The 22,522-nt window shown below is 49.4% G+C and overlaps 1 protein-coding gene and 1 long non-coding RNA gene across 2 annotated transcripts in view; one reads left to right on the forward strand and one right to left on the reverse strand.

The window, feature by feature from the left end:
• PANX1 (pannexin 1) overlaps positions 1-14,506 on the forward strand; it is a 47,824-nt gene extending 33,318 nt beyond the window's left edge. Inside the window, exons 2-5 of the mRNA XM_008262563.4 lie at positions 1,856-1,995; positions 11,865-12,097; positions 12,976-13,634; positions 14,027-14,506. Of these exons, the coding sequence (XP_008260785.3) occupies positions 1,856-1,995; positions 11,865-12,097; positions 12,976-13,634; positions 14,027-14,115 (1,121 nt within the window). The 3' untranslated portion in view covers positions 14,116-14,506. The remainder of the gene's footprint in view (positions 1-1,855; positions 1,996-11,864; positions 12,098-12,975; positions 13,635-14,026) is intronic.
• Positions 6,080-20,605, reverse strand: LOC127492025 (uncharacterized). The gene is made up of 4 exons (XR_007920950.2): positions 20,435-20,605; positions 12,252-12,388; positions 10,764-10,932; positions 6,080-6,481 (listed from the first exon to the last, which is right to left on the reverse strand). It is a non-coding gene; the product is annotated as an uncharacterized lncRNA (long non-coding RNA).
• Between the last annotated feature and the right edge of the window lie 1,917 nt (positions 20,606-22,522).

The raw sequence follows: 22,522 nt of genomic DNA on the forward strand, positions 1-22,522 counted from the left end.
TTGTGCCAGAGCCTAGGGCAGTTCAACTGGATGGCTTCCTACTGTCCCTTCTCACAGGGTGGGGGGTAGGTGGTGGGCATGTCTGCCACTCCCATCTGTACAGCAATACCCGAAACTGCTCATTATGTCATCCAAAAAGATGTAACACTGAGCAACTCATGGGAACCAGGCGCTGTAGGAGTACTGCAGTGACTATATATGTGTGTATTTTGTCACCATAACAAATCTTTATGTGGTTGTTAATGTCATCTCCATTTCTGGAGTGCCTTGGCTTTGCAAGGGGAGTGACTTGCCAGCTGTGAGTCACCCATCTCTGAGTGGCAGAGCCTGGGGACTTGGCACTCTCCACGAAGCGTAGGAAGGAGGAGGGAGTGTGCCTATAGTGGGTCCCTGGGCTTGTGGTGCACACATCTTGTGGGTCTCAGTGGGTTCAGGGGAACAGGGTTGGGTTGGGGGAGGCTCAGTGCCAGCCCCACTGCCCGTGTGAGAAGGGAGGGTGTGGCTCTCGCCTGGGTCTCACGTCACTGCCATGGCTCTTGTGCGTCAGGAGCACAGAGAGTCTTGCAGGTGTCACTTTGACCAACCTCACAGCAGTATCTGCAGAGGAAAGCAAGTCACAGGGTCCCTTCCCAGAAAGCTGGGTTCATGGCAGAGCTACGAGGGAGACCAGAGTCTCCAGCATCCCCTGGGACCATCCGCCTTCCACGTGTAACCATCTGGGCTGCAGTTTGGCCTTGGTCATCTTGATTCCTAGAGACTGGAAAATGCTGGTTTGCCAATGCCCTATACCTTGTGTGGTTGTGTGAGTGCAGCCTGTTGAAATCCTTGCTTAGTGTATACTAAGTTGATCTTCTGTACATGAAGGTAATTGAAAATGAAACTCGATGAAGGGCGGGATGGGAGGGAGGGAGGTTGGGGGGGGAGCCACAACAATACAAAAGTTGCACTTTGTAAATTCACATTTATTAAAGAAGAAAAAGAAAAAAAGAAAATGCTGGTTTGCTACCGGTGATCTGTAACCAGATCTTTCTTCTGCCTTCTCTCCTAGACTGAACATTCCTTGCTTCTCTGTTCCATAGACTCCTTTCTAGGCTGGCTTCCTGCATTGCCTTTCTTCCTCAGACCCCCTACCCAACAGTTGGACAACTTCCCCTGCCCCATCCTGCCCCTGCCCCAGTCCTTGCCCAGCCTGAACCATCACTGCCTATGTTCACCTCACGTGCTGTGATGCTTGGGGTCTTGCCCTGCACCCTTTTTCTTTTGTTGATGCATTTATTTATTTTTAACACGTATTTATCTGAAAGGCAGAGCAACAGAGGAGGAGAGACAGAGATTGTCATCTGCTTGTCCACTCCCCAAGTGGCCACAACAATCTGGTCTGGGCAAGGTCAAAGCCAGGAGCCTGGGACTCCATCTGGTCTCCCACATGGATGGCAGGGGCCCAAGCACTGGGGCCATCTCCGACTGCCTTCCCAGGTGCATAAGCAGGGAGCTGGCTGGGAAGCGGACCAGCCAGGACTTGAACTGGTGCCCATATGGGATGCTGGCTGCTACTTAACCTGCTGTACCAGAACACTGCTCCCACTTTTCACAAGTTTTCCCCAACTGAGCCCCAGCTCTGGACATGACCGGTGTGGGCCAGAAAACCAGTTCTCAGTTTTAATGTGAACTCTGTGTGTGTGTGTGTGTGTGTGTGTGTGTGTATTCTGTCCTCGCTAATGCCCCCACTTCCTGTCCTCGTGCCGTGTGACCTGGATGACATTTGTTAGAAACAAAGCCATGAGGCGGTTTGGCGGGATGGGAGGGCTGTGGGTAACTGCGCCTCATTCATCTGAATGATCTGTTTGCTTCTCAGGTACACAGATAAGCTGCTTCTCCCCGAGCTCCTTCTCCTGGCGTCAGGCCGCCTTCGTGGATTCTTACTGCTGGGCTGCCGTTCAGCAGAAGGAGTCCCTGCGGAGCGATTCTGGGAACCTGCCCCTGTGGCTGCATAAGGTAGGAAACGCTCGCATATCCAGCCAGTTCACTTTGCAGCTGGGGAAACTGAGGCCCAAAGAGACTGCGGGCCAGGGGTGCATCTCAGACCAGAAAACCACAGCATGCTGAAGTCAGGGGCAGCCAAAAAGGTTGGTTAGTCTGGCCCTTTTGTATAGCAGTTGGGGAAACAGAAGTGTTCTTGGGAGCTTAGCTCTCTGATGGCAGCCCAGGAGGCTGTGTGGCCCTTCTTGGGAACTCAGTACATTCTGAACATGGGAGTGGCAGAGCTAGGACTCCAGTTGGCTTCTTGGCTGGTGTCCTCGCTGCAACACACAGAGTCTTGGACAAAGCAGGGACCAAGTGGTGTTGAGCCAGTGGGCCACTGGGGCACCGAGAAGCCCAGTGAAGACTCCCAGGAGTGCTTGCTGTAGCACGGCTTTTGGAGTAAATTCTTTTGTTCTCTGTTTGATCCACATACTGCAGGGAAGGGAGAAGGAGCAGGGGTCAGGAGCTCTGTGGTCGGGAATGTGTGTGTGTACATGTGCACGTGTGCAAGGTGAGGGGCGTAGGTGGGGGATGCATTGAGGCTGGGCACTGAGGGACCTGGGCTGCAGCTGGTGAGTTTGTACAGAAGAAAACCCTTAGATAATGATGAGACTCGGAGACTCCGTTAGGTCTTCTCTGTGCTTATGAAAATGACTTTGTTTCAATCACTGGTTCTTTTGTCTGTCATGGAAGCAAAATAGAACATGGGTGTATCCTCTGCACCCAAGTATCTATCTGTATCTATCTGTTACATGCTGAGAAAACACCACTTTCACTTCTAAAAAGCCAGAGGCTGAACTTTGTTGATTCTCTCCTGCCTTGACCTGCTCCTGAACTCGCAGTTAGCATCTTTCTTTCTCAGAAGAGCTGTTTCTGTGGGCTATGACTCAGCCTGTATCCCCCATGTTCACTGCAGGCCGTTTGGCCTAGTGATGCCTGATAGTGGCTCCTTCCTTCATCTGGGTCAGGCCTTTCACTTTGACGTCCAGCCTGAGTGTCAGGTGGCTCCTATGTCGGCTTTGCGAGGCTTGGTAGCCGGGGAATGAACGATAAGGATCTGCTGTATGAATGGACACGGTTCTTGAACTTAAACAATTTTGTAAGTGGAAACCCATGCTGTTGCAGCTTAAGTCCGTGTGTCTTAATGGCTTAGGAAAATGGAGCGCTCTAATCAGTCTCTTGGCTGAACATTGGCAGATTCGCAGAAGAGGAACATACCAGTCTGGGATTGTCTGGCGTAAGCCTTGGCAGGGACATTAGTGATTGTGAAACTTTTATAGCAGGAAGAGATGCAAAGGTTTGCGTCCAGGTGGCGTTTCCTGGGTAAGGGAGCCTGGAGGGTTCAGGCCAAGGGTCCCAGTGCTGGTGCTGGAGTTCTACCCTGCCGCCCCTGACTGAGGAAGGGGGAATCTGCCAGCAGTAGTGGTAGGCACACCTTAGGCCACCTGGTGTGAGTGGAGATCTGGAGTCAGCAGTGTCCCTAGGATACCCACTTACCAGAAGCAAAAAAAAAATCCTTCCATTCAGAGCCTGAAATTCTCACTGTGGTTTTTCATGTACGGTATTCAGCACTCACTCAGAAATAATCAGGTGTGCAAAAAAACCAAGAGAAATCAGATTCCTGGGTGATTGACAAGCCATACATTTAAAATAATCACCAAGAGTATGTTCAAAGAATTGCAATAGAATTGCAGAAGTGGGAACTACGTCAAGGAGTGAAATGGAAATTATGGAGCTGGAAAGAGAGGGTGGATCGTAGCTGACGCTGATAGAGGGCCGAATGCCGGGACACAAGCTGTGCATCAGGAGCCGCCAATGTCTCAGGCCCCGCCTGGGGCAGCCCACCGTTGAGTGGAGGGAAAACCGTGCGGGAGAACTCGGAAAAGACATCATGAGAAAGCTGGATGGGAAAAGGAGATGGTTATCCTAGATGCCCAGGAAGAGCACGAGCGGAGCGGGTGAGACGGAGCTTGCCGTGGTTCATGAAATCCTCAGTGATCCCGGCAGTAAGGATTTTGTGAAGACGGAGGGGCCAGCTGGCCGTGGGCGAGGAGTCGATGGGAGGGGGACAAGATGGGAACAGATGGTTTCTCTAGACCTGTTTTTTTTTCTTTTCGAGAAATTTTCTCTTCCTGGTAACCAGAGATAGAGTTAACTCAATGTTTGAGTGGTGGTTGGGGTTGGGTTGTGCCCCCTAAAAGGTCTGTTGAAGTCTTAACCCCCTGGCCCCAAACATGTGACTCTGGCATAGAGTCGTGTCCAGTGTAACTAGTTAAGGTGGAGTCGTACCTGAGTAGGGTGGGCGCCTGCTCTGATGTGACTGATGCCTTCCTAGGAAGAGGAACATTTGGGACACAACAGTATGAAGACCCCTGGGCGGGAGGATGGCCACGGGACCACGAAGGCTCGTACTGGAGCAATGGTGCCAAGCTGCAGGGTGCCTGGGCCTTCTAGGAAAAGGAGGGATCCCTGCACTGAGAGGTTGCAGTAGGAGTGTGGTCCTGCTGACACCTTGACTTTGGACTTCTGACAGCCAGAACTGAGACACGATCCTTATGGTGTGTGAAGCTGTCCGGTGTGGGGGCAGAGAGAACCAGGTTCAGAGCAGCTGAGCCAGACGTGAACGTTAGCATGCCCTTCTCAGCCCAGACTGACTCTGGCATCTCAGCTCCTTTATTTCCATGGTCGATATCTTTTTTGAGCTTTTCCATTTTTAAATACATAGCATTTGCCTTCTGAACCACTTTTAGGCATATGGTTCTGTGACATTAAGGAGCTTGGCATCGTGCACCTGTCACCACTTGATGCATGGAAGATGAAGACATTCTGCACATAAACAGTGACTCCCCCTTGCCTCCCAGCCCCTGGCAAACACCTGTCTGTTGTAGACACCTCACAGTGTTTGTCCTTCTGTGTCAGACTTACTTCATTTAGCATCATGTTTTTAAGGTCCTCCTCCTTGTAGCCTGTGTCAAGTTCATTCCCTTCTAAGCCTGAACAGAGCACATGTGGGTCTGTTCTGTTCACAGACAGCCCTTGGCCTTTGTGCCTAAGGCCGCCATGAACATCTGTTCCAGTCTCCGCTTCCAGTTCTCTTGGGTGCCCTGAAGTGGAACTTAGGAAGGCTTTCCTGTTGGCTTCTTTGGCTGCTCCACACTGAGTAGACGGGGGACAGTCACAGCGCCGGGACATCCTCAGGCTCTTCACTTCTCAGCGGTGACTCTGAGGGCCCGAGCTGTGGATGCCTTGCCCAAGACCCCACAGCCTCCTTCAGATTCCAGATGCTTCCACGTGTTATAGAAAGCCACAGGTGACGGTGGTGTGCCTTCGGGGGGCTGTCCCGTCTCCTTGGTGGAAGTTACCGGCTGGTGATCTTGAGTGCATCCAGGAAGGAATCTGCTGGCAGAGGAGCCCACTGTTGGCCCGGGATGTGCTTGGGTCCAGAGGCCACTGGTGATGTCCTCAGCCTCGCTGCTCTGCCCTCCCCCTCTCCATCACCCTGTTTATCCATGATGAGGATTCGTGGTCTTCACCTCCTGGACAGCATGCCTGGCGCTGCCACCTGTCCACCCTCCAAGGAGGTTGACCTTTCCCCTTCACGCCTGCATCTCCATGGCCCTCACTCTGAACTGGTTGCCTTGAGCCAAGTCAGGTTCCCACCTTGCCCTCCCGGGTCACTCATGGAGTTAGTGACAGCTCCATAGGAGATCCTCAGACCTCTCCATGCCCCCCTGCAGCACCAACCTTTCCCATCCCCAAGGGCTGGGTCCACTTCATGTCCTGTTGGGGTCTGGGCCACACCCCCTGCTTTCATTCTCTATTTCTCTCCTCTGCATTGTCAACCATTCTCCTTCTGTGATCTCCTTCCCCATTAACATTTTAACCATGTGTCTCCCCCTCACAGGGGAAGACAGGGGGGCCTGCTTTGTCCTTTGGTGTCTCCATCATTCTCTGCCCCCCAAAGTACCAGAGTCTGTACTGTCTCACCTCCCCTCGCCCCAGACCCTGCCCCACCCAGGCCACTTGGACTTGCTCACTCCCCGGGGCTTACCATACTTGGCCCCTCTCCTTGTGAGGGTGAGCCCTTGCCGCACACTCAGTCTCCTTTGCAGAGGCCTTTTCTTTAGAAGCAGGGGTCCTCGGGGGCTGCATGCTAGGCAGCCCTTCTCTTGCCATCTCCTCCACTCCTGAGTCTCACCTGCTGCCTGGATGCCACCCTGGCTAATTCCTGCTGCATTGCTCTGGGCTCAGCTGAAGGGCCTTTTCCACCTAAAAGGTTGTGCTGATCCTCGAAGTGGGGCACTACTGGCTGTGATGCTGGGGATTTTTCAGAGAATGCGGAGAATTTGATCCCGCGGAATACCTGGAGAGGGCGAAGTCTTGGGCAATAGATTGATCGCTCCGGTTGAATGTTTTTTTCCTGGAAGTAGGTGGGTTTGATCGAGAACATTTTGTACTCCTGTGGGGATAATAGAGAAAGATTCTTTTCGTGGCTGCACTTTTTCTTTTCAGGGGGAATTATTAATAAAAGTATAAAGAGCAATTTGGAGGAAGTCACAAGAAAGAATTAGAGGATTTCGGGATGGCTGCTTCCTCAGAGGTTTAGCTGGTTCGGTGTGTTTCTCTGCAGTGAGCCTCTCCTGCCCCCTGCACTGCATCCCAGGTTCATGAACGGGCTGATGTGCAGGCATATCAACCTGTACTCTGAGGACAGAGCAAGTTGCAATCTGTGGGGGACAGGTGAAACATTTCTGTCTTCCGAGCAGAATTATTTTGTGTTCCATGGAAATAAAACGTCTGCTTTATCTCACCCTGGCTGTGCATCCCTCCAGCAGCTGCCACTATACCTTTGGGTATAGTGACTCTCACCTTAGTTCTAGCTCGTTCATGAGCTCTAACGTTGTGAGTTCCACACAGGCAGAGGCCATGCCTGTGTCTGTCATCCCCGCGCCCTGGGACACTGCATCGCCCACCTGGGGCACTCAGAACATACGGGAGCACTTCAGGAAGTTTGTTGGAGATGGAATTAAAAGATGTTTTTTTTTTTTTTTTTTTGTCATGTGCGTTTTCACAGCTTTTTACACCAAAATAAACTTTACTTTTCCTTCTGTCACCCACAAACTCTTTGAAGTACCCTTAACTGCAGGGAGGAGAGAAGTAAGACGGCTTGTGTGTCTCTACAGAGCCAGGCTTAGTTCTCCAGGAGCACGGTGATGGTGGGGAACGAGAGACTCCGGGTGTACCTGAACATTTCTTTAATTCTGATGCTGAAGTTAAAACATGGGGAGTCAAATGTCACCAAGGAAGTTATTTGATGCAATGTTCAAGTGAATATCAGTGCAGAGTGCGTGGTGCGGATATGACCTGTGGTGTGCTTTCTCCCGTTCGCTTTTTCAATGACTTCTTTTCTTTCCCTCCTTCCTTTCCTGCTCATTGACTCTTGATGGTTCCCAGTTTGTGCTCAGGAGAGCGAGTCTTTGCTGGAGATGTGGGTGCATCTGGGAGGCCAGCAGGTGGCGCTCTAGGACTGCTTGATAACTGGACTTTCTGCGTGTTCAGGTTTAGAGTGTCGGCAACTGTTCCGCAAGATTTCTCTCCAAAGTGGAAAAATCGGCTTTTTACTAAAAAAACTTAACAGAGTGAGCAAATCTGACATCATCTGAAATAGATTCACAGAAGCGTGGTTGGAGGGGTCCTCTGACAGAGTTGTAGGACCAGAGATTTCCAAACCTTAGCGTTACCTTGGGGACCCTGTGAAAATACAGGGTCCTGGGCCCCTTCTGAGCCTCTGGGCTTGACGCCAGGAATGTGGCTTTGCTGGGCTTCCCAGAAGACTGTGATGCCGGTTGGTGGCCTGGCGTGGGGCCCTGGGTGGGCACCGGCAGTGTGCAGCAGTGTTTCTGAAATTCTCTGTGCTCGCAGGTCACCATCTGGCTAGACCGTAGACTGGTGGGGCCTGGGTGATTCTGGCCATGCTGGTCTGTGGGTCACACCCTGTTTGAGAAGAATTGGGACCCAGGCTCCCTCTGAATCCAGCCCGGCACTTGTTTAGTAAAGGAAGTTTTACTGGGACACTGTCTGCACCCTGTGAAGGGAGGGTTGGGTGACTGCTGCAGGGACCGTGTGGCTCACAGCTGGGCCTGTGACGCATGGCACGGAAGCCCCCAGAGGATCACCTGCTCCACTGCCGGGAGCCCCGGCCTCAGGGCGCACCGTTCTGCTTGCATGCAGCTCCGGGAGCAGGCTCTGGCTTGTTTCCTTGCAGGCTGCTTCTCATTCTCTCCTGAGTCTTTTCCTTCCATGCACCGAATGTGTGCTCATCACCTGCCCTTCCCCAGGTCTCCCCCGTACTGGGCCCTTCCAACACGAGGCGCAGGACCTTGGCGCCATCTGCTCCATGCCGCCACCTAGACCCTCACGTAAGCTGGAAAGCAGCACTGTCCTCCGTCCTGGCCATTTCTGGCCCTCACTTCTGAGCAGGCGCTGACACGCTTGGCCCCTCTGCCTGGAGCTCTCAGACCCGCCTTGCCTCCCCTCTGTCCCTGCCTCTTGCTTGGCTGCAGTGAGTGCCCACCTTCTCTCTACTCACTGGCCTGCTGCTGTGGTTTTCTGGAATGAGTGCTCATACCCTGCACCGGGGGCTTCCCAATTCAGAGAGTGTGGTGCTTTGGGGGTCTTCATAACTCAGTGTCTGCCCGCCCTTTGTGTGCGTGCTCCAGAGCTGCCATGACTAACTGACCACAATTTGGACTTCTCGTCTCCAGAAGAGAAATAAAGTCAAGGTGCTGGCAGGGTTGATTCCGTCTGTGGGGTGGGGAAATCTGTTCCTTGCCCCTCTCCTCCTTCCCAGTGGTTTGCTGCCTGTCGCTGGTATACCTTGGATAGGAGATGCATCATGCCAGTCTCTGCCTTTGCCTATACACGGCTTCTCCCTGTGTTGCTTCCAGTGGCCTTTTAGAAGGACAGAGCCCATTAGAGTCGGGCAGCTCCTAATTTGGCACAACCTCATTTTAACTACTTCTGTCAAAACCTTGTTTCCAAACAATATCCCATTCTGAGGTTTGCAGTAGATGTGAATTGGGGAGGGACAGTGTTCAGCCCATGGTACCCTTCCAGCCTCAGCAGTTTCTTCTTCCTCATCTCTGAGCCTGTTGGTGTGCTTTGGTGCTTCGAAGGGCTTAGGGTGGCCCAGGTAGAGGGAAGAGAACGTGGAAGAGGAAGAACTCGAGCAGAGCCTTCATGTAATACGGCTTCACTTTGTCTTCCAGTGCAATGAGGCAGGAAGACATAGCAGGTGTGACCTCTTGGATCTTGGATGAGGCTCCCCTATCCCCTTAGCATTTATGTAGGCCGTGACCAGTGCTTTTATGTTTGGCCTACGTGGTCCTGGGGGAAGACTCTACATTTAGTGGAGATATTGTTGAGGTGGTTTACCTATCCACATCTAACATCCCAAGGTTGGTCACGTCCACATCAAGAGAGGAGTTGTTCAGTTCTCATCAGATGGTTCTTTCCTTTGATGAGGTGGAGGTGACTTGACCGTGGACAGAGGTTGTGTACATAACCTTCAAGCTTCCTTCCATTGGGAGGTTCTGTCGTCCTGACTCTTCTAGAAACAGCACAGATTATAAGGGCACAGAGACCGAAAATTGTGGTTGGAACTGGTTGGTCCCCTCTGCAGGACAGTTTCCCTGTCCTTGCAGAGCTCAGGAACAACGCCAGCCCCGTCCAGCAGGGGGACTCTCAGAGAACTCCAGTGTGAATACACCCCTCATTTGCAAAAACAGGTCTTAAAGATTGTAATTTAATGCTTTTTAGATTTTTAGATCAGTGGAATTGATTTTACTATCTTATTACAGACTCACTGAAAGTAGTCTTTGTTTGTTTGTTTATTTTTAAATAGGGAAAAGTGTTTTACTTTGGAGGAACCCAAGAAAGGGCACATTAAGTTATATAGTTACATAGGTAATCAGGGTACAAGGATATTTTAGCAGAAAGGCAAATACCCAGTAAGTTATACCCTTAAACTTTTGTTTTCCCAATTACAAGGAACTGTACGGCACTATTCTTAGTTCTAATTATTGCACCACGTAGATATGTTAGAAAGACTGCCATGGACCACAAACAATCGCTTTTTAATTGAGAACAATTTGAATATGATTCAGACAGCTTTGAAACAAAAGTGACAAAAATACTTCACAAGCCCAAGCTACAAATACTTTCCCTTCCGTAATTCCTGGAGAAAATGTCATGTTCTCTTGGCTATGGAAGCAGGACAAACTCCGTATCATGCAATTATGGTTTTATGTTAATGGGCACCCTGTAGAGTGGGCAAAGATTGAACATTGCTTTCCCTACAGCCAGCTTTGAATCATGCAGCCAAATGTAGCTGATCATAGCCTGCTGGGTGTGTTCTTGTGTAGCAACCCTTTGCAAATTGGGTTAATCATTTTGAGAAACCCCATTGCTATGGTTTAAATGAGAAATATCCTCTAAAATATTGTATTTAAAGGCTTGCTCCACAGGGTGGCGCTCTTTCAGTGGTCCTTGTGGGTGTGCCCTGGAGGGGGCTCTTGTGAAAGCCTTAGTTTGTGCCCCGCCACTTGCTGCTTCCTGGCTCCCTATGTGATCCTCCCTCTGCCATCCACCAGGGGACACTTGCCAGAGTTGGAGCATACACTAGGCCATTGGAGGCCAACCCTCCAAAACCATGAGCCAAAGTCAACTTGTCTTTTGCTTACCTTGTCTCTGGTACCATGTTGTAATGATGGGAAGCTGATTTATGCACATCTCCTCCTGGAGCCTCCAAGATTAGGAGGCTTCACAAAGTCCCAGGGCCATTGGTGCTTGCTTATCTCTTCCTCTGGGGCAGAGATCCCTAATGCAGGTCCATAGACATGTTTGAGAGGCCTGTGAAAATAGGAAAATACTTGATAGCTTTGCTTTGTTTTAGGATTTACTTGTTTAGTTGAGCGGCACAGTTAGAGAAAGAGATCTTCCACCTACTGGTTCACTCCCTGAGTGGCCGCAATGGCCAGGGCAGAGCCAGGAACTCCATCTGGGTCTCCCATGTGGGTACAGGGACCCAAGCACTTAGGCCATCTTCCACTGCTTTCCCAGGCACATTAGCTGGGAACCGGATTGGAAGTGTAGCAGCCGGGACTCAAACCAGTGCCTATATGGGATGCCAATGTTTTAGGCAGCGTTTAAGCTTCTGCTGGCCCCTTTCCCTGACTTGCAAATCCTCTCCACCTTGCCTGTGCCCCTGGGTCCTGCTGCCCACTGTGATTGGCGTCTCTGAACTCAGGTGTCCACTGTAAAGTCAAAGTCTGCTCCGTGTCCAGTGAACATCAGCTGCAGGTTTCAGCTGTTTTACTTGGCTAATGACTATCTCTGAAGCTGTGTCTTCTGTGGCATTTTCCCAAATCCCAGAGAGTGGGGAGAAAAACAGCCTAGGTCTCAGCTTTTAAAATCATAACAGTGGGAACAAAAATTGCGACACTCACCTGTTTTTCGGTGGGCATTTTGTTCAGGAGCTACTGGAAGGAACACAGGAGTAATTTCCCCTTTTCTTTTCCTTCCTTGATTAGAAAGGAGATACCATGCAGTTGCCAGTTACTTCAAATGAGTGTCCGTTGGGTTTTTTAAAAGGCGGTTTCCAGTGTGGGGGGATTAGCTGGGCAGGTGAAGGTAGCCATATGAAGTGGTTAGTATGGACACATGAGCTCAGTGTCCACAGGCGACAGGGGCCTGCACACCGTCCCACAGTGGGAGCAGCCTGGGCACAGGCCGTGCCTTGGGGGCGGGGTCTGCTAACCTGGCCTTGCTCTCTTGTCTTTCAGTTTTTCCCCTACATCCTGCTGTTGTTCGCCATCCTTCTGTACCTGCCGCACCTGTTCTGGCGTTTCGCAGCTGCTCCTCACCTGTGCTCAGACTTGAAATTTATCATGGAGGAACTGGACAAAGTTTACAACCGTGCAATCAAGGCTGCAAAGAGCGCACGTAACCTCGACCTCACAGACGGTGTCTGCCCAGCTCCAGGGTTTCCAGGAGTTAAGGAGAACGTAGGACAGAGGTAGTAACTTCACCCCAGCAGGCAGACTGTCGGGGTTTGCAGTGCGAGTTTGCTGTCTTTCCTCCTGCCCAGCTGGGCCCAGACCTCCCATTGCTAGGGGATGGGAGGGGGGCCATCCCCCTGTGGACGGTTGCTGGGAGCCAGGAACACCCACCTGTCTGTCTCAGCACCTGTCCTGCTCTCGAGATCCATTCCTGGTTGAGTGACATATCCCCATCGGGTTACAGGCTAACGGCCCACGTGTAGCTTGCTTGGTGTGGCCTACTCCTTCCTGGAAAAACATAGAGGACCCTGGGGGCAGCAGAGTGCAGAGAGAGGGTGTGAGAGAGATGGGGAAGAGCAGGTAGTGCCTTGCCTTTCCCCTTCTGGTTCTTGTCACTGACAGCAGTCAAATTAATATTAAAGAGCTAGCATTTCTGGAACCTTTGCTATATCCTAGGCACCGTGTTGAATTCAAGACGTTGTGTCAGTGTATTTATTTATCCCCACGTGCATACTTTTCTAGATACAAACACCATCCCGTAGCTGCAGCCTCGCCCACATCCACTGAGCTTACTCCACCCTCCCCGGATGAGTTGGGCTAAAAGATTCTTTATCCTGCACGTTTTAGTAGAAATAATTAAAAAAAGAAGAAAAGCTATTAACAGTTCCTTATTCACAAACATTTCTCATGTTCTAGGTGCCAGGCATTGCTGTCAGAATGTCTGAATATTAACTCTTGTACTAGATCTCTCTCCTTCCTTTTGGAAAACCGGCTTCCAGTCCCGGTCCTCTGAGGCAGCCAGGCTGTCTGAGGTTTCCCATGGGCGGCCACGAGCAGGTCTCTGCGGTCTGACCGTCTCAGGGTCTGTATTCGTTTTATGTCCTTTCCTTTGCAGTTTATGGGAGATATCTGAAAGTCACTTCAAGTACCCCATTGTGGAGCAGTACTTGAAGACCAAGAAGAACTCGCACCGGTTAATCGCGGAGTACCTGGGCTGCCGGCTGCTGACGCTTGCCATCGTCCTGGTGGCCTGCGTCTACCTGGGCTATTACTTCAGCCTCTCCTCGCTCTCGGACGAGTTTGTGTGCAGCGTCAAGTCGGGGATCCTGCGCAACGACAGCAGCGTGCCCGACCAGTTCCAGTGCAAGCTCATCGCCGTGGGCGTCTTCCAGCTGCTCAGCCTCATGAACCTGCTGGTGTACGTGCTGCTGGCGCCCGTGCTGGTCTACACGCTCTTCGTCCCGTGCCGGCAGAAGACCAATGTCCTCAAGGTCTACGAGATCCTGCCTACCTTTGACGTCCTGCAGTTCCAGTCGGAAGGGTACAACGACCTGAGCCTCTACAACCTCTTCTTGGAGGAGAACGTGAGTGAGCTCAAGTCCTACAAGTGCCTCAGGGTGCTGGAGAACATTAAGAGCAGCAGCGAGGGCATTGACCCCATGCTGCTGCTCACCAACCTCGGCATGATCAAGATGGACGTGATCGACGGCAAAACTCCCAGGCCCGCGGAGATGACGGGAGAGGAGCCCGGGAGCCGAGTGGCCGAACTCACAGGTAGGGCCCACGCGACCTTCGGGGCAGCCTTCTGAACCCTGCCCCCATCCTAAAACCATTTTCCTGCTGTGGTCTTAGGTGAAGCCCCTGGGGCTGGGGAGAGGGGGAGGGAAGAACTACGGCTGCCCTTACCCTAGCGCTGACTATCTGGTGGCTCTCTCTTCCTTCTCTGTCCCTCCAGCATTGTTCCCGATTGTCCAGCTCACTTATTTTTGTGTGATCTCGCTGGCTTTGAAAAGGGATTCAGTGCTTGTTGATTGATTTGCTGCCACGTTCTACCTTCCTTGTGCCCTGAAATTAGGCTAAGGATGTAAGATAGACTCTTTAGCAGCCGAAGAGCTAATAGCACGGATGGTCCCAGCTACAGGTCTGTCATAAATATTTGTTTTCAGTTTTGACAGATTTCGCTGAACAGAGTGGAGCTAAAGCAACTAACGGAGATAAGCACGCTCGGCAGAGACTTCTGAATTCTTCTTGCTGATGCTATTTTTCTTGAACATCAAATCCGTGACTTCTGTGACATGGGATTCATCTGGTCTCAGGCACCCCTATTTGGTTCATAGTTGGTTGGTTTGCAGCAAATTGTTCTTGGTAGAGATATTGAGTGTGTCTTACTGAGTCCCTAATGAACACAGTGGTCAACACGGTGTTGCAGAAGATGGCTTATGAACTCCTTCCAAGAAGCAATGCATCATCAAGTCTGCGTGTGGGTCCTGCTTGAAAAATGCAAAGAGTTGGTAAGAGTCGTCAGGAGTAGGAGCCCTCTTACCAGGGTAAGCACCTCTCTGCTCCTGTGCAGTCACTGGACAGCGAGAACTTTAGGGGACTTGTTATTTTATGAGATAATAATAAACGTGCCAGAATACAACTTAGTATGAGTCTCTTACGTGCCCTTTGTGACTGTGGGACAAGAAGAGTATTCCTCGTGGACCCCTCAGTCGAGCTGCACTGGGCAGGTCCTTAATCGGTGTGTGTCTGGTGCTGTGGTCCTCTTGCACACGGGTGCGTGTCGACCCTGGCTCATAACACTCCTCTGACCACTGGTGGTTGCACACTGCCCTGAAGGGCAGCAGCCCAAGCACTGCTTCACCGGAAACTTAGTCAAGGATAGAAGCTCCAGGAGTCCTACCTTGCTGGCTTCAGCTCAAGAAGGAACACGTAAAGCCCAGTGGAGAGATCTCAGTTCAGTCACTTTCCAAGGGGTTAGCTACAAGGTGGTTCTGTTATCAAAGGCATTTGAAAGATGATTTACATACTGTCTCAGAACACAGGGACATTGAACACGAGTGGCATCTGCCACATGGTGCCCTTGGAGATGACAGGTTAGAAGGTTATCATGTTTGTACAATGTCAGAATCGAGGCCATGTGGGAAGACCGTCCTAGCAGCGAAGGAGCGTGATAGAATCAGTGTTACAAATGGGCGGGTCAGATAAAACAAGCTTCTTTCTTTCATTAAGAGTTATGGCTGGGGCTATAGTGTAGTGGGCTAAGCCTCTGCCCGCAGTGCCAGTATCCCATATGGATGCCGGTTCGAGTCCTGGCTGCTCCTCTTCTGATCCAGCTCTCTGCTATGGCCAGGGAAAGCAGTAGAAGATGGCCAAGTGCTTGGGCCCCTGTACCTGTGTGGAAGACCCAGAGGATTTGCCTGGCTTTGGATCGGCTCAGGTCCAGCTGTTGCAGCCATTTGGGGAGTGAACCAGCAGATGGAAGAACTTTCTGTCTTTCCCTCTCTGTCTGTAACTTTGCCTCTCAAATAAAGAAATAGAATCTTAAAAAAAATTAGTTAAATTTGACTTGGCATATGACAAAAACTTTTCCATGTTCTGACCATGTAAATAGCTCTTAGAAAATATTCTTACAGCATTAACACCTTGTTTAGGTGAGTAGTTTGGCGAGTAGAGCCTTGAAGTTTGCATCTGGCTCTGGGCAGTGTTGCTTACCCAATGCAGTGACTGTCTTGTGAGGAACAGAAGGTGCGGAAGGTGCTGTCTGCCTTTCGCGGTGTTCAGAAAGGCAGATTTCACTTGTATGTCTACTGATCAGTGTGTCAAGGATGCAGTCAATGCTTTGTTATGCATTATGTGATATTTAATACTGTGAATTATAGTGTGACTTAGAAATGGCAGGAACAAGTAACTGATGTTGCTACATTTTTATATCGCTGTGTCTGACACAGTCCATCGTGATCTCTGCTCTGGTTTCTTTGGAAAATTTGAAATTTGTTTAATTTATTTTTCTATGATATGATTTTTTAAAAGTTTCCCTTACTGCTAATTTGTATTTGGATTGAAATGATAAACATGGGTGCTTTGTTTGAGACCAGGAACTCTCCATGCCCTAGCACATGTAGTTGTTTCACTCGAAGGGGTATAATTGGATCCTTGGCCTCTGTTTGAGTTGATCTTTCCGTTTCCACTCTGAGCTCCAGTGGAGTCTGTGATGCCCAGGCACTGCGCACAGCACCAGCTGTGCAGCTGTGAATAGGCAGGCCCCATCCTGAGGGGCTCCGAGTCTCGTGAGAGGCAGCATAGACAGAGGCAGGTGCTAGGAGGAGGAAGAGCAGCCCCAGCAAAGGCCCTGCCAGCAAAGGAGCAGATCCTCTCTGTTCTCAGGAGGCACCGTGCTGGTTTTTGTCTCTCCCAGAGTTTTCATCACTCATGGTGTTTGAGAGTCTAGTTATGACTTTTCCCAGAGGCTGATGACTCTCATGAGTTTCTGTAGGCACTGTCCTGTAAGTTGCACAACACTTAGTGATTTTGAGCAGTAAGGGCTGCAGGTTTTCAGACCCTCCCTTGCTGAAGGTCAAGAGAACAACAGTGTGTCTCCACAAGGCTTGTGTGAATGCCTGATGAGACACTTCACCTTGGAAGCATCAGGAAAGCTAACTCATCTGTCCACTGGGAGGTGCCAATTGAGCAGACTGCTGTGTGGAAGCCGGGGTCCTGAGGGTGAGGAGAAATGCTCGCATAAAACACCCGCTGCTTTATAAAAGGAGATGAGCAGGTCTCAATGATGTGATCCAAATGAAAGCAGGCTTCTAGCACGCCTTAATTTCACCAAGAGACAGGAGACCTCTTATGGAAAGGTTTTTAATCTTCCAGGGCTTCCAAACTCCCTAGCAATTATATTTAAAGCTGTGACCCTCTGCTCAGAGATCCCTACACTCGGTGGCTCTGAAGTCAAGGAGCTGAACTCTAAGGGCTGAAGAACAAGCCCCCCAGGGCAGGGAACACAGCTCCCTTTGCCCTTGGGAAAGTTACTTCTTTCAGCAAAAAGACTCTGGCTTTAGTTCATTTAATTAACTGCTTGCATTCTTCTGAATGAGCTGCATCTTTTCAATACCTGTGTTTACTTTCTAGAGTCAGACTGAACAAGGTCAAGGGTGAGTAGGGCCCAACATGACCAGGCAGCTGACCTTGATCGTTATTTTCTCCCTGGCCACAAGGCATTATCTTCTTCCAGACTCAGATGATTGTCATCTTCCCCCACTTTGCAATGTGCAAAGGATGAACATACCTCTGATAAAATGCATGCTCCTGCCCTGTGGTACTGTGAGAAAGCTAGAAACGTCAAGCCACACAGATGTCTGGTTTGCATGTTAATGTGTAGTGTGGATACTACCTGTTCACTGCATAATGTCTTCCCATCCAGGACTAAACTCAGAGGGGAATGTCGGGGCCAGTTTAGCCATGTACCTGTGAGAACTGGCACACCTTTTAAAATGTGTTCTTTGTATTTAGGGGCCAGCGTTGTGTCTTAGCAGGTAAAGCTGCCCCTATGATGCTGGCATCCCACATGGGTGCTGATTAGTGTTCCTTCTGCTCTACTTCCAATCCAACTCCCTGCTAATGCGCCTGGGAAAGCAGCAGAAGATGGCCCAAATGCTTGGGCCCCTGCCATGCATGTGGGAGACCTGGAAGAAGCTCCTGGCTTTGGCCTGATTCAGTCCTAAACATTGCAGCAATCTGGGGAGTAAACCGGTGGATGGAAGATCTCTCATCTCTCCTTCTAACTGCCTTTCAAATAAGTAAATCAATTTTTTTTAAGAGAGCGAGAGGCAGAGAAAAGTCATCCATCTACTGGTTCACTCCCTAAATGGCCACAACAGCTGGAACTGAGCTGATTCAAAGCCAGGAGCCAGGAGCTTCTTCCAGGTCTCCCACATGGGTGCAGGGACCCAAAAATCTGGGCCATCTTCCACTGCTTTGCCAGGCTGTTAGCAGAGAGCTGGATCCAAAGAGCAGCAGCCGAGACACAAACTGGTGCCCATGTGGGATGCTGGCTCTGCAGAACCACTATACCACAGTGCTGCCCCCGCCCCACTTTTTTTTTTTTAATATGTTCATGTTTAGTTTCTTTTGCTTATTGTCAGTCCAGGTTGTCAATAGGAGATCTCCCAGGGTGGGAGTTCTCATCCACTGCTCCAATGCCCAGCTCCTAAAGCCGTGACTGACACATAACAGGCATCCTATAAATTTTGTTGAGTGAACAAACTTCTAAGACAAGTCCTAGTCTGTTGGTACCAGTGGTTCTGTTTTAAAGGGCACATGCTCCTCCGTAGGAGAGGGGTTGGTTCATGTAACCTCCTGGTAGAGAGAAGAGCATTTCTGCTGATGAACAGTTTTCCAGTTAGGTAGTAGCTGCTCAGATTCTCATTGTAGAGTGAGTTGTGACCCCTTTGCAAGTTCAGTACAAGTTCAGTGTTGCTCGGTGATTAGGGAAATTGAAGTTTTAAAGGTTCTGATTTCTTAATTCCCCAGAAAGAACCTCTTTAAAGGGGATGTTGACTGAGATGTGCAATTACCTGTAACTAAGGCTGGGCCTGAGGGCATTGGAGGTAAAATGCCTCCCTTGGGCAGTCCTTGGCATTCTGGCCCTATTTTTCACAAATAAAATGAAACCTTTAAAAAAGATTGACAGAGGTAATACTGTGTCATAATAGATGTCAATTTCTGATTGTCCTGGATGCTTTCATGAAATGTGCTTTGTTTTAGGGTTCTCTTTTTAGCTGCAAAAATATTTGGTCACCAAAGCATGTGTTTTGATCACTGTTTATTCTTTAGGTGTCTCAAAGTTAGAAAAGTTTCTCAGAAAAGTTTCTCATGCCTTGAGTGCTCTCCCCTGCCTATCAAAGGAGAGAAATCCTTGTAGAATTCCACAGTGCAACAGAGTTCTAAAAACCAGAACAATCAGCGCCTCTGTAACAAGTTGGCTTTTTAAAAGCACCATAATTGCAATTTAATGGTATTCTGTAAAGTGGTGTTCTAGGGCTAAATTACATTTTTTAACGACTAAATTTCTTCAAAACTTTTAAAGAAAAAAATTTTTTCTTTCCTTGTCATTTGGTGAGAATGTGCCAACAGATGAAGAATGACTTGAAAAATTAAGATCTTCGATTGTGTTCCACAAAGATAGGAAGATGAAGACAATTTATGGTGTTAACAAAATGATCCTTAAAAACACACAAGAATTTTCAAAGCTCTGCAGTTTGGGAGTTATCGTTGTTACATTTTTTATTTCCATGGAAGTCACTTTTCAAGGCTCTGTATTCTAATCACCCTGTTTTCCAGCAAAGAGAAATGGGCTGGAGATCAAGGCTGTTGTGTCTTCTGGTAACAAGGAAGTGGTGTTTTAGTTCTGCACTGTTTATTCACCTGAATAAAACTGAGTAATGAAAAATGTTCTCCTATTTCTTGCTTTCCATTCAGGGACTGTTATTTCACGGAAAATATAACAGGAGATGAGTCCTGAAATATCTTGTGGCTCATTGCTCTCTGCTGGATACACAGAATTCACTAGGCTCCTTTGGTAGTTGCTAAAATTCAGCTGGCAATTACTAAAGGAAGGAAGTCTTTGATTGAGGGCCCATCAATTCTAGAATATCTAAAGCAGAAATCACAAGTTTCCTGATTGAGCATTGTCTGCCTGGACTTGGGGAGGAAGGCTGCTAACATGGTTGACCTGCCCCCCTCCTTCAACAGGACTCCATTATACAATGATCAATCAATGCAGCACTGTTGTGGATAAGAAATCAAAGCCATGCGTGGTGCCAAAAATACAGCAAATCCTCCACAAATGCTAGCTCTGAGTATCGTCACTGTCTCCTTTCTCCAGCTCATCCACCCACCCTCTCTCCCCCAGCCACCTTGGATGTTGTATTAGGTTTCTGTTGCTCCATAACAAGTTACCACAAGCTTAGCAACTTGAAACACTATGTGTGTATTCTCTTGAAGTTTTGTGGTCAGGAGTCTGGACACAGGGTACCTGGGTCTCCTGCACAGGGGTGCACAAGCTGTAATGGAGATGTGGACAGGTTGTCTTCTCACCTGGAGACTCTACCCAAGGAAGCAAGCTTAGCTCAATATCTGCTGGTTTGGAAACTTAAACATACCTGTGCAGTGCCTCCACCATTGCCATGGGTTGGTTAGAATCAAGTCATAGCTCCTACTTCTGTGTACACCAGGAAATTATGTAGAGCGTGAACATCAGGGGAATCATGGGGCTGCCTGACAACACTCTGTCTGCCATGGAAGTTATCCTGAATCCCAGGTGGTCAGGGTAATGAACAAGTGGTGGGATGGACCATGTGAGGCCCTACCTCCTGTCCACCTCTTCAAGTTGGCACCCACCACTCTTGTTCCCATCAAATACTCAGTATTGAGGAGATCGCCAGGTTAGAAGTGAACCCTCCAGTTAGAGCCAATCATTCATCACCACCTTTGCTACAGGTTGCCCAGTTCAAGGTAGCCAAGTACAGCGCCTCCATTTCTTCCTCCCATTGTAGAGACTGGGGGCTTACCTGGGTTCCCTTCTGAAACAGTTGTATTAGCTTTTTGTTGCCACAACAAAATACCAGAGGAAACTAATTTTTTAGGGAGGAAAAGTGTATCTGGTTCACAGCATTGGAAGTGCAACTCCAGATTGGATAGTCCCGGTGGTTTGGCCTCTGGTGGTGGAATGAGTGCAGAGGAAGAAGCACATGATGAGCTGGGGAGCAGAGAGTGTTTGAGTGTTCTACATGTCTATTGTGACAGACCCTCTCATGGGAACTGCCTTTCAAAGGCATGCCCCAATGTGTACCCCTTAAGTACCTACCAGTAGGAGCACCTGTTAAGTACTATAATTGGATTGTTTCTGTACTCTTAGTACCATTCATAATGAGCATGAATTCAGAAGCCACATTATACTCAAACCATAGCATCCCACCCCTAGGTTCCCTGAAACTCAAGTCTTTCTCATTTACAACATACATTCCTTCTATTCCTGACTTTTAACTCAGTCTGACATTAATCCAAAAGTCTAAATCCAAAGTTCACCTCAGACTCAAGCTCTCTTACATATTTCCAGGGCCAGCACTGTGACATAGTGGGTTATGCTGCCACCTGCAGCACCAGCATCCCCTGTGAGTACTGGGTCAATTGTTGGCTGCTCTACTTTCAATCCAGCTCCTTACTAATGTACCTGGGAAAGCAGTGGAAGATGGTCCAAGGGCTCAGGCCCTTGTACCCACATAGGAGTCCAGGAAAAAGTTCCTGGCTCCTGGTTTCAATATGGCTGAGCTGACTGTTGCAGCCATTTGGGGAAGATCACTATCCCTCTTTCTCTAACTCTGCCTTTCAAATAAATAAAGATACATACTCCTAAGATGCAATGACAGGACAAGCATGGGTTATACAGTTCCATTCCAAAAAAAGAAAATAGGCAAATAGAAAAGATTCATCAGACCAAAGCAAGGCCAAAATCCACTGGGGGAAACAAATGCTAAATCTCCATGTCAGGCATGCAGGGCACACTGGGCACACTGTTGTGGGTGATGAGCTCCCAAGGGCCCCTGTATCCTTCCTGTCATAGCCTAGGCTTTAGTTCCCATGGGTTGGGTGCTCTTGTCTACTGCTCCACTAGGCCTCACCTCATCGGGGACTAACTGTGGCAACTCCAATCCCACATTTCCACTTTGCATAGCCCTGGCCAGGGACTCTAGAGTGGTTGTACTCCATGATAAATCTCTGCCTGTGTCCCCAGGTTGTCTAGGCATCCTTTTTAGTCCAGGTGGACATCTCTAAGCTTCCATGGCTCCATAGTCCCTTCTACCTTGGCTGCTCTCTGGGGTTGTCTGCAGGTGTCTCTGGCTTTCCCAAGGAGGTCTTGCATGCTCTGATCACTTCACCTTGCTGAGGTCTCCACAGTGACTTCCTTCCCACAGTTTGACTACACATTGCCCCAACAGGCTCCACGTAGGGCCTCCACCCTCATTCTACAATTCTGTTTGGTCCTCCCGGCTTTCTTTTGAAATTTTAGTGGAAGCCACCCTGAACCCTGATTCTTGTACCCTATGTGTAAAACCAGCATCACATGGATGCTGCCAAAGTCTGCCCCCAGCACAGCCACTCCCGGGCCTACTTGAACTCTGCTGCAGCCACAGAGTGCTGGCTGCATGCAGGGAAACAAAGCCTGAGGTAGTCAGGGGAAGCTTGTTGAGAGCACCTTGGGGGTTACTAAATAATGCTGCTCTTCCAAGCCTCTGGGGCTGTGTTGGGAGGGACAGGCTCCAGGACTTCAGAGTTGCCCTCCAGACCTTTTCCCCCTTTCTTGTCAATTAGTACATGGTTCCCTTTTACCTCTGCATATCTGTTAAACAAAGGATTAACAATACTCTCGTATCTGGGCACACTGTTTTCTTCACGCCTTCTTTGGCCAGGTTTCACATTTTCCTAATTTTTCTGCTATGCTCCTCTTAAAAGTTTATTTCATTTTATTTGGAAGGTAGACACTGAGATAGAGAGACCGATTTTCTATTCATGCATTCACCATCCCTGCCCCCCCCCCCCATCCCAAATCCCTGCCATAGCCAGGACTCAGCCAAGTTGAAGCCAGGAGCCCAGAACTC

Source organism: Oryctolagus cuniculus, chromosome 1 (genome assembly GCF_964237555.1).
Source record: "Oryctolagus cuniculus chromosome 1, mOryCun1.1, whole genome shotgun sequence".
NCBI classification, from domain to species: domain Eukaryota; kingdom Metazoa; phylum Chordata; class Mammalia; order Lagomorpha; family Leporidae; genus Oryctolagus; species Oryctolagus cuniculus.